The 12,089-nt window shown below is 47.3% G+C and overlaps 1 protein-coding gene across 1 annotated transcript in view; it reads left to right on the top strand.

The window, feature by feature from the left end:
• SLX4 (SLX4 structure-specific endonuclease subunit) overlaps positions 1 to 12,089 on the top strand; it is a 51,211-nt gene that overhangs the window by 32,031 nt on the left and 7,091 nt on the right. The window contains exons 7-11 of the mRNA XM_029913500.1: positions 174 to 502; positions 2,096 to 2,369; positions 3,771 to 3,859; positions 8,178 to 8,324; positions 10,511 to 10,680. Coding sequence (XP_029769360.1) covers positions 174 to 502; positions 2,096 to 2,369; positions 3,771 to 3,859; positions 8,178 to 8,324; positions 10,511 to 10,680 — 1,009 coding nt within the window. The remainder of the gene's footprint in view (positions 1 to 173; positions 503 to 2,095; positions 2,370 to 3,770; positions 3,860 to 8,177; positions 8,325 to 10,510; positions 10,681 to 12,089) is intronic.

Raw genomic sequence — 12,089 nt, 5'->3', positions numbered from 1 at the left:
GGTTGTTTCCCTGTATTAAAAATGATGGCAGCTGCAGGTGTTGTTGTGGAGCTCTGAGAGTCCAATTTGGCCTGTGAGCTACACTTCAGGTACCCTGTCTTCAGCTCTCAAAGAAGCTTGCATGTTGTGCTCCTGCACCCTGTATGTTCTATTATATACTTTTTTTTAAATAGAGAAAAAAAGGCGTAAGAACATCCCCCGCACGCCGCCTCCATTGTTACTTCAAGATCCAGAGACAGCCCATAAACGGATTCAAAGCCGGATGGCCATGCTACTAACAGAGGAGGTGGAGTTCCCTAGCACCCCTCCGCTCCCTGCCAGCAGGATTTTGGAGGAGGAGCCTGGGAAGGCAGCCTGGCTTCTATCTTTGCCCAAAGACCAGCGTTGCATTTTGTGGGAGTATAGTACTTTGACAGGACCCTGTGTCCCAGAGTCCTTCTATGCAGCGGGATTAACCCCTCCTATTTTACCTTGGAAACCTGTGCAGGTGAGGAATCATTCTGTTCTTTCCTCTACTACTTATTCTCACCAGTGGTTTGTCCCTGCCACCTTCTTGCTTTCACACTCGCAGTTGTGTGCTCCTTTGCTCTTCGGCCCTGCTGCCCTCCTGAGTCTGCACACTCATTGGCACTGTGTGTTTACCCTTCCGGTTTCCATCACTGCCCTCATGTGGTCTGACTGTGTACATCTGCTTTTAGAATTGAAGGCAAAGGCACCTGCTGGTCTGTTTAGAGGCTTTTTCTATTACATTTCAGAAAAAGAAGCTGTGCAGCAATGGAGGGTAATTAAATAAGGAAATCTTACCCAGTCATTTTGACCCCAGTTTAGGTGTATGCTTGCCTCTTACATTGCTGAGGCCCAGAGAGTTCCTGGTTCTTTGATTGGCTCTGGCATGCTCACCACCTTCTATATCTGTTTCCTAGTCCATATACAGTACTTGACTAGCTAGGAATTAAGTTGCACCTGTGTTTTGAGGACATTTGTTAGTATTCCATACAAAGAGTATGGTCCAAGTAAATTGAGGTTGCAAAGTGAAGCGTTCAAACGTCAGGCTTTGCCAAATCTGAGGTTGCTTGTGCAACCTTAACTCTACTCCCTCGTGCATATGCTTTATGGTACACTCTTTAATTACACAATCACAGACTGTTTTTTTCACAGATCTCCCGCCTCTTTCATTGCACTTCATTCAGTTTAAACATTGATAGGACTCCTTCAGAGTTCTGTCTTTTTTCACACTTACCCTCCAAGAGGGAAAATTTCACTTTGCTTCCTTCCTTATTCATGGACACCAGAAGAATAGTTGGACATTCTTTTTTAAAACAAGAAATGTGGTGTGCATGTGCAAGTACCTTGTTTAAACTCTTATAACTTGGTTAAATCCCAGTAGATTTTCATTTGGTGACTCAAAGGCACGCATCTGACCTCGGAGCTACTTCTGTGTCAGATTTCAAGTTTCTAATGATGAGGCACTAGAGGTGTTCAAAAACAGGTTGCAAAACATTTTAAATAATGGCAGGAGTGTATTTTTCCCTCATAATTTTCATTCTCAGAAATGGCTGAGCCATTTTTATTGAAATGGGGGGGGAGGGGAGACCCAAACACCGTAAAAACTAAAGCAGAGACCAAACCTGGAAAATTTCAGCCCAGAAGGTAAAAGTTCTAAGTTCTTAGTAACTGCAAAAAGACCCTTCAGAGTGGAACCGTTGGCTGCCTTAGCCATAGCTGTCGCAGTGAGCCCCAGCCATAATGAAATGTTCAGTTGTTAGAGTGGGACTACTTCCACCATCCATCCTCCCTGCTCGGCAGCTGCTGTCACACAAATACACTCCCAGGGAAACCCCTCTTCTCACATTCTCCGTTGCAGTCAGCTTGCTTTTGAGGGTGGTTTGAGCTCTCTTATCTTCATAGACCTCTCCATATGCAAAGGAGATTTGCCTCGGTAGGTAGCACCGGCATCTGGGGACTGTTCTGGAGACCATGTAACCTTCACACTAGGGCTTTAAAACTGTGAACTAGAGTGTAGTCCAACCACTGAGTGATTCCCAAGCTGCATGAACACACAAGACAGGAACCAATTCTTTCTGTCTGTCTGTAGTCAGGGACTATTTTGCCATCAGTGAGATCTGACCAACCACAACTATCTCAGCAGTTACAGACCAGCAGCAACCATCCTGATCCTGCTTCTGTGGGGCTTGGAAACAGAACTACTGATGATCCCCAGGCAGACCCTGATGGAGAGCAGCAGTTTCTATCTTGCAGCCAGAAGGATGTTCAGACTCTGCAGGACCTGGTGGAGCTGGCTGGGGAAGGACTTACTCTCACGCAGTGGAACATTGACGTTGACCACACCAGTGAAGTGAAGCAACTGAGTAAGTTCTGGCAGCCCTATGAACTGATCCCATCAAATCACATCAGCTAAGCAGAACTGGGCCTGGTCAATACTTGGATAGCAGAGGCTTGACCAGAGGCTGCAGGAAATAAAGGTGATTCAGTAGGTGGCACTTTTTTCACAGAATCATGAATGCTCCAAGCATTGTGTATGGGGTACTGTTCTGCAGCAGTGCCAGCCTGGGAGACTGTCAACTTGACACTTTTTAAACTGACTAATTTTTCATACATCCCGGTTTGGACGGAGTCCCTTTTAAACAGCATGTCCTGAATTTTATTTTTACAGTTCCTTTAAAAACTCTCAGCGTTTTTCTGCTCTTCAGCTGATGCCCAGGAGAGTCTTTTGGACACATCCAAGAGCAATGCTAAAAATACCTGGCCCAGGCCTGCTCACTTCCCCCTTTTCTTTCTGTGCACACCCCTCCTTGCTCCCTGTTCATGTCTGTTGGTGGTCACTGGTAACACACTCTTCCAGAGTCCAGGGAAGGCCATGATGTGTGTAAGCTTCTCCCAAAACAGAGCACAATAGTAATGTCATGCTGGAATATGAGCCAGGAATTGCAACTGACCATCAGCAAAATAGAGAGGCTGACCATACACAAGGGTTGCCAAATGCACAAAATAAGAACTCTGTGTAAACAGAAAACAGAATATTTATTTCTCTCTAATCTCACAGTTATAGTCCCCTAAGGATTTACTTAGAACAATAGCAGGTGCCAGATTTTCAGAGGGTGAAGTGATTTTCAAGTTGACAGTGGCCCTTTAAAACTGAGGATCACTTGTCAAGAGTGGGTATATTATGTATTTCCTGTGTCCTTATAAAGGAGAACTCAGTTAATAAATTGTGCCATCTCTCTGCCTTTTCAGTTGGGTGTAGTATTCTTCACTTCCTGTTGTGTATTGCTGCTGGGCGTGTTAAACTGCAGCCATAGTCCATTTTGGAGGGGACTTCACTTTGCTAGTGATTGAAGTAATTCTCATACATATATGTATTTTGGTTTGAGCCCTCTGAGATGAAAGGCTCTAAATAGATGCTAATGCAATTGTACCAGTTTCTCCAGACTTAGGTTTCTTCCGCCACTCCCCATTGAGTTCTGCACACCACACTTTGAAACCCCAGTCTCAGATTCCCTCAGGATCCATGGTAGGAGGGTGCTGCCCTCCGCTGAATGGGATTCAGACATCAGCAGCCCAGCCCAGAGGATCACTGTTAAGTAAGGGAGAGGGAGGCTGATATGTCAGGACTGGTTCACATGTGAGTAGGGAGGAGTCACAAGTTTGGGGTATCTGTCAAAGCACAGGTGCCATTAGGAATGTTTACTTTGCAGCTTGTCTCATACAGAGGTTGTGTTTGAGTTTTGATTTGTATTTTCTTCCTTGAGGAGGAGAATCGGTGGTCAGCGACATTCCACTTAGTGGCTTTGTCCCTCCATCCAAGGTGAAGATGTGCCAGAGCAGCAACCTTCACACAGTAAGGGCAGAGCCTTGTTTAGTTCTCCTTATTTTTTTGTACTTTTACTGCTGTGTATCTCAGGGGTTGAAGGGGGCATATTGATTCATGTAAGAGCGAAATACCTAGAAAGTGACCCAAAATACCTTCCATCCCTATCTGTAGAAAAGGAAGAGGTGCCCTGAGGTCCCATCCTTCTGTGGTAGGGATCATCAGAAAAGGCAGCTGATGTCAACACACCCAGTGTCTCACTAATGCCCACAAAGAGGCCTGTGTATGTGACAAAGACCTTGTCCTACAGGGAAATGGAAAGATCTAAACTAAGAGAATATTAGGCAAATATCCAGGTGATTTGTGTAAAGACAAGTGGCTTGTGTACAGGAGGTAATGCACTTAACCCTACGTGAATAACGTAGCTGAAGTCAATATATTTAGATCTACTCACCCCGGTGTCTTCACTTGCAGTGAGTCGACTGCTGACGTTCCCCCATCGACTCTGCCTGCACCTCTCGGCCTGGGGGAGTACAGGAGTCGATGGGAGAGCGCTCGGAGGTCGATTTATTGTGTCTAGACTAGACGTGATAAATCGACCCCTGCTGGATCGATCGCTGCCCGCCAATCTGGCGGGTAGTATAGACTACCCTTAGTTTCTAAGCATTTCAGGGCAGGAAACCATGTCTTCTTACCTGTCTATCCAGCACCTGGTTATATAAATGAAAATAAAGAGATGGGTTCCTACAGAGTCAGGCTGATTTACACTGAACTCACGCCATCTGGGATAAGAAGCTTACAGAGGAGATGCAATGCTGGGAGATCTATGGATGAGAAGCACTTTGTAAGAGCTCAGCACTATTATTACTCACCAAGAAAATCTTTCCGTGGTACCCTCGGTCCATAGGTGAACACATTTCAAAGAAGATAGCTGGATGGGTTGAAGTGTCCTTTAAGAGCTGCAGCCTGACAGATTCTGCACTCCCACATGGTGAGCAGTGCAATGCCATGTGATATGCATCCCCAGAGGTTTTCCCATCAAGCCTGTAATACTTCATCAATCACATTTAACCCCAGATACAGGGACCTTGCCCTGCAGAATCATACTCCAGTTCCCACACTTGCAGTATATGTATAATTTTGTAGAGGTTTCTAATTCTTATCTTTGTTATCAAGATCATCCACTTTATGTAGTAGAAATTTGTTATCCTCTATTTATCTGGTGCACATGTCATGGCGCCTTGTGGATTTTCAGGCCAGATATATTTTGAATCCTTGAGGATGAAGACTGTTGTTTTTGACTGATAGTATTAAGAGATTGCTGAAAGGAATCCAGTCTCGTAGGGGTCAGTGGTAAGCTCTGGCATGTAATCTGTTGGGGATATGGAAGCCCCATTTCTCAGCCTGAGGTTCTCGCTGCAGAAACTCCAGCAGAAGTTCCAGTCTCAGATTGTGATCCTTTGGGGCGATCAAAAAATCCTTAAAGATTCAGTTCTCTATGTGACCGGAACTAGAGCAAAGATAGAGGAGCACAGGCTTCTTCACACTGCTCAGCCTCTGTGCCTCCTGCCAGAGCCTTTTCTGTTTTATGGGGAAGTTCAGTTCTGTGTCACATTGCAGAACTTGGCCTCGCTGCTGACACTGCCAGGAGCAGTGCGTGGATTCTGTGATGTGAACAGCTGTCCACTCAGAACTGGATTGAGACCCAGCCACTCACTTTGCCCAGGCTACAGTACAGCCAGGAGAAGGTTTCTAGTTTGAATTCATTTTCCTTTCCTCATTCATGATTTTAGCTGCAGCAGGAAAGCCGATCTTGGCTCCCTGCCCGGAATGTGGCGCCAGTGTGTTTGGTTCAATGGCATTGTAAGGGAACGTCTTGCCAAGAATAAGACAGCAAGAAACAGCTGATTGGTTTCCAGCCTTTGCTTCCTGTCTTCCCCTTGGAGAATGACTCCATTTTTCTGCCCAGACCCATGAAGCCTTCTCCAGCCCATCTACCAAATCCAGGAAGACTGTTCAGATGTGCACTGATAATTCAGTACTACGTAGTGTCGGCCACCCATGAGCACGTACTGTGTCGAATCAAATGTTGGTTTCCACAGTCCGCTGCAGAATACAGAAACCTGCTAAAATAAATTAAAGAGCTGTGTTGTTCCAGATGGAGCTGCATCTCGCGCAGATGTCTATAGGAATAACATGGGCAGTTCCTCAAGCTACTGAAGGTTAAAAACGTACCAGGTCTGTGACCAGTGCTTCAAGTATAAGCTGATTCCTAGCTGGGTGGGGGAAGCCCCTCCAGTGTACAACTGGCAAGATGAGGATTTTCACTTTCCTTCAAAGAACAGGCCGTGTCTGGTGGCTGGATATCAGACTAGATGGATCCAGTTCTCTTAAAGATCGGACTATCTGGGGCAGCTCCAAAGCTCCTAAAGGAGAAATGGACCGTACGTTGTTTTCTTTTCCTTTGAATTTCATGCTGGTGAAAAGCACTGGTTTGGTTTCGATTGGTACTGAAATTCTCTAGCCTCAGAACAGGTGCAGCAGAGGAGATGGCAGGGCAAGTTTCCCTCACATGATGCCCTAGCAGAATGCCCCAGTCCTGACCCAGGGGCACAATCACTAGCCATGTGAGGGAGTTCAGTCTCCATGGCTCCCTTTTTCAGCCTGCCAGCAAGGAACCGTATTTCTGCTAATAGTGGGGGGGGGGGGGGGTTATGACGAGTGAGTAAGGTTTTCAAAAAGATTTTTCGAATGCCTACGGTCACTTAAGCACTTTTGAAAATTCCACCCAGTGTACCTATCCATGGGGAAACGGAGTGAGAACACAAGCCATGGAATGCCCAGTTAGATGGTGACATCTCTCAGCTATTATCCGTGTGAGCCAGACTACAGTGAACTGGAGAAGAAAAGGCTCTGTATCCCATGATGCAGTCCCTGAGTCTTCCACTTTCCTTTGTGCCTGTAAACATGCAGGACTCTCACCTGCGGCGCCTCCTGCTGGTCATCTCAGGGAATTAGCTCTTTTCCAGCCTGGGCGCCCTCTGCAGGCCGGTGTCCCGCTTGTTTCCAGCCCTGTGTCCCTCCCGGACCCCGGTGCCCTTTTATCGGGGGTGCTGCCCCCTGGCAATACCCCCACACTCTGCCTCTGTGTCTCCCCTCTCTGGGGAACCCCCAACCCTCTAATCCCCACCTTGCCTCAGTCTGGGCTACTGCCAGTCATCACTAGCCCCCGCTCCCTGGGGCAGACTGCAGTGTAAAAGCCACTCATCGTAGGCAAGGGGGTTCAGACCGGCTGCCTTTGCCTGCCTCCCAGTACCTCTATGGGCCTTGGACCAGGCCCTGCAGCCCGGGGAGTTGCCAGCCTGGAGCTCCCCTGCTCCTCTGGCCTTTCCCCAGCCCTGCTTCACTTCCAGTACCCTTTCTGCAGGCAGCCAGGCCCTGTTCTCTCCCAGCCTGGGGAGAGAGAGAGAGACTGCTGGGCCTCTGGCTCACAGCCTTTTATACAGGCCAGCTGTGGCCTGGCTGGGGCATGGACCAGCTGCTGCCGCTTCCCCAAATCAGCTCAGCTTAGTAGCTCTCAGCCATAACCTTCTCCCAGGGCTGACTTTAACCCCTTTTCCACTGGAGTGGGGGAGCCGCCCCACTACAGTGCCCTTTCCCATTATTATGCATTCAGTTAAAATTATTCCAGGTAGACATTGAAACCAGAGAGGTGCTATAGATCAGCATGCTGATGTCACTTGGGAAGGCCCTGTGTTGCTATGCTTGTTGCATTGGTTGGGGATAGGTGCACCTCATGGCATGACTTTGCTCCTAATCTTGCAGTGTTGCTAGCTGCAGTACCAGTCCGAACAATTTCAGAAGTCTGCTCCAGCCTCACCTCCCAAGTTTGGCTTAGATGCTGAGTACATCCCAGTGAGGACTGCTTACTCACACTGCAGTCAGCCTGTGAGTCAAATTCTCTGTTGGAGTAAGTGGAGCTGTTTGCACCTACGCCTGCAGAGAATTTGGCCCTGTGTGTTTAAGGCCAGTTAAAACTGAAGTCTCACTAAAACTGTCCTGTCTGCCAGAACAGGCAGGGTAACAGAGCTCAGCATAACTCCAGCTGCAGGGTAGTAACTCCAAAGGGAAAGCTTGATACTAGTTGCTTCTCAAATTCATTATTGTTGGCGTAGAAGTGAAATTTAATCGAGGACATAAATCATCACAAAGGGGAAAGATAAATCCATCCAAACCTGGGCCCCGAGTACAGCAGCATTGACAAATTGGGTTATCCCCTCTGCCTTTGTCAAGGAAATGAATTACAGCTGCACCAGCGTTTTTCTCTCTCCTTCCTTCTTTGTTCTAGTCCTCACTCAGGTCGCTGGCTGCCGATTTCAGTGGAATGGTCAACAACCCCCATCTAAGTGACGTCCAGTTCCAGGTAGACAGTGGGGAAGTCCTTTATGCCCATATGTTTGTGCTTTATGCACGGTGCCCACAGCTGACTGAAATCGTAAGTATGGTTGGATGTGTTTGCTTTTGTATTTGTTTGCTGTGCTGCCTTCCTCTTCCTTCTGGCAGTGCTGTTGTCTCTGGGCACAGCTGCCATGCGGTACTCTCCTCCTAAGTAGGAAGAGATTGGCTCCAGTCTCTACAGGCAGTTCTGCTTCAGAGTCGGGAGCAGGTGCTAAAGCCTGGTGCAGAGGGCACTTCTGACCCAGCTGTGATTTGCAGCCGCCTGCCCCTCCCCGCAGGCAGGTAGCAAGAGTCCTGTGGTGTCGTCATAGAGAGTGAGTGGCAGTTGTTTGAAGGAGTAAGGGGGATGGTAGGTCCAGCAATCTGCCAGCAGTTTATACAGGAGGGTATATATCTAACTATATGTTTGCCCTCTGGATTTCCATAGCCACCCACCCCACACAAGCCTAGGCTAGTGAGTCCTGACTGGTACATCTGTCCTGCCCTTCTCCTAGAGCTGAGCTTGAGCGACACATGAAATCCAGGGACTAGGCCATGGAGAGTCTAGCTATGCCTGTGCGTGACCTTTATGAGGGTCTGTCTCCACCCCTTCCCCCAGAGTAGAAATCATTTCCCTGTACAAGGCCTCTCCTCCCGCAGTTGCTGTTGAGCTAACAGTGCTGAACAGAGCTTCTCATGAAGGACAGTGAAATGCTCCTCACGCTCCCAGCGGGGTGTGCAGTCGAGCATCCCACAGTACCTCCTCAATAGTATCCCGCCAACGCAACGTGACGGGCCCTGAATCTAGGATCTGAACCCTGGTCGTAGCACGAAGAGCTGCCACCAGCATCTGAACACATTTTGAGTTTCCTTAAATGCTGTTAACTCAGAGGCACCTGTACACCCTGAGACCCCTTTGTAAATGGAGTTAGGAGGCTGAGGTGATGGCTTAGCCCCATGCACAGTGGTTTAGATACACTCCCAGCATTACTGACTCATAGCCCAACCATACAACCCTTTCTTACCTGAGTAGTCCTCATTGACTACTTGCATGCATAGGAACTACTTGTATGCGTAATGGTTGTAGGATCCGGCCTCTACATGATATGTTTAATCCCTTCTGTGTGGATCTTTTCCCTCTTCTGCAGTGTGGTGTTTTCCATTTAGTCTCTCTGTTGGCCAGGGGAGTGTTGTTAGAGCCAGGTCTTGCCATTTTCAGAGACCTTGAGACACTGGAAGTTAATAGAGGAATCAGAAGCAACTGGGAGCCTGTGTTTTCTGTTTGGCTATGTCCACACTTGGAGTTGGGGGATTGATTCCCAGCTTGTGTAGGGAAACTCATGCTAGCTATTGTGGAGCTAGCACGCTAAATATAGTAGTGTAGCCATAGTACCGTGGGCAGTGGTGAGCGGCAGTATGGCTAGCAACCAAGGGGACATGCCTGTGGAGTCTGGGTGGGTTTGTACTTGGGCAGCTAGCCCGTGCTGCCACTCACTGCTACCCTTGCTACTGCAGCTACACTACTATTTTAGCATGCTAGCTCAATAAAAGCTAGCGTGAGTATTTCTACACAAGCTGGGAATCACAGCCCTAGCTCCAAGTGTTAGATGTAGCCTTTGCATGATATTCAGTACCATAAGAGAGAATCTCAGATACTGCAGTGGATGCTATGGGTGGATAGGGGTGGAAGCATGCCAGCAAGAGAGGGGAACAGGGTCAATTCATGCGGGTGCAGCGGGTATGATTCAGGTTGCAAAGTATATGGGAAAAGCTGATCAGTCCCTCCTTTCTATGCAGTCCCATAACAGGAAAGCAAAAGGCCACTCAATGCAATCCATGATTGGTAAATTTAGAACCAATCCAAGGAAACTTTTCTTTACCCAGCGTATAGTCAGCCTGTGCAGTTCACTGCTCTAGAAGGTACTGGATTTAGAAAGGGGCTGGATAAGGTTATGACTGATGTGTGACAGTTATACAGAGGGATCAGACGTCATACTTCCAGGTTTAAGGTGATGGCTGTAGGGGTCAGGAGGAACACTCCCCCGCCCCCATAAGGAGCACTGCATATTTGACTTCTTTAGCTTTCCTCTGAAGCCTCGGATACTAGCTACTGCCAGAGTCCAGATGAGGATTTAGTGGATGAAAGGTCTGATCTGGTGTGGGCATTCTGGGCCTGATCCCCCCGTGCCCCTCTCTTGCTGACAAATGACCCTGCTTTGGCTGTTTGTTTCTTTTCACTCTCAGGTTCACAGTGAAGGTTTCTTAGTGGAAGAGGATGGGAATTTGCGGACCCGTCGAGTGTTGCTGAGTGAAGTGACGGTCGAGGCAGCCCGTGCATTTCTGCAGTACCTCTATGCAGCTGATATCAGTATCCCTGCCCAGGTGCTCTCTGATGTGGGAGCTCTTGCTGTCAGGTGTGTACACTGCTGTCTAGTCACTTACACCATGAGATTTATTTGGGGTCCCAGCCTGGGAATTTACAGCCAAGTTTCTGCAGAGGTGACTCCCCCAGGCTGCATTGGTTTAGGTGAAGTCCTTTCAGTTCAGATGTTCAGTGGCAGTCAGTGTTTTGCAGTTTTCCTGCACATATCTAGCCAACATCTTCATTCCTGGTCTGAGTGGCTACAACAAACTTTTTAATTCTCAGTGTACGTTTCCAGTGTGACCATTGTCACAGAAGTGTCACTCCCCTCATCTTCTCACTGGGTGTATCTGCTGAGTTACACCTGTCAGCACAGGCCCATTATAGCCTGGGGGAGAACAAGCCATTCCATTCTGCCCCTAGTGTCCTCAGCAGCATTTGATTCCCTGGTCTCTGTTGTTGCTGCTGGCTGCTGGTGGTGATGTAATAATAATTAGTATATCTTTCATCTGAGGTTCTCTAAGCACTTCACTAACTATAGTCAGTTAATCCCCAGAAGACCTGCTGAGAGATCAATACTGTGTGTAACACTAACTTGCGGTATCAACCTTACTGTCATTTCGTGACTCTAAGTGCTCTTCATGAATAGTCCTTAAAAAACGGATAGATTCAAGGGATTCGGTCAACTTAAAAAATCACCCCCTCTCTGAGAATGTGGACCTGTTAGTTTTACAAATAACACCTAATGACCCAGAGTGAAAGAGGTGAAAGAAAAACATATTCTATATTTTCTGTGCATTCACAGTACTTTCCTCTGTACCAACAACTAGTCAGTTTCCCCTGACATTTGTATATTCCTTCACAGTAGTGAGACAGAAACAGATTTTAAAAAAACAGGGAAAAAAGTCTGATTGTAAAACCACAAAAATGGATACAAGGACTCGGGGAAGGTGTAAAACTTGCCTTTCGACTGAGTAGATTTCAAATTGATTGTGTCCCTTTAAGGAAACTGCATCTAATTTGCGAGGACACATTCACAAACCAGGCCCTAGTTCAGGGGTAGGGGTAGGCAACCTATGGCACGCGTGCCGAAGGCGGCACGCAAGCTGATTTTCAGTGGCACTCTCACTGCCCGGGTCCTGGCCACCGGTCCGGGGGCCTCTGCTTTTTAATTTAATTTTAAATGAAGCTTCTTAAACTTTTTAAAAACCTTATTTACTTTACATACAACAGTAGTTTAGTTATATATTATAGACTTATAGAAAGAGACCTTCTAAAAACATTAAAATGTATTACTGGCACGTGAACCCTTAAATTAGAATGAATAAATGAAGACTCAGCACACCACTTCTGAAAGGCTGCCGACCCCTGCCCTAGTTCTTATGCTTAGTGAGCAGCAGGAGAGTTAGGTGGAAACAGAACAGACTGTGGGTTGGAGTCACAATGTAGCTACAGCAAAGC

This window comes from Terrapene carolina, unplaced genomic scaffold (assembly GCF_002925995.2).
Source record: "Terrapene carolina triunguis isolate 2854851 unplaced genomic scaffold, T_m_triunguis-2.0 Scaffold695, whole genome shotgun sequence".
Taxonomy (NCBI): domain Eukaryota; kingdom Metazoa; phylum Chordata; order Testudines; family Emydidae; genus Terrapene; species Terrapene triunguis.
This window is presented reverse-complemented; position numbering and strand designations above follow the sequence as displayed.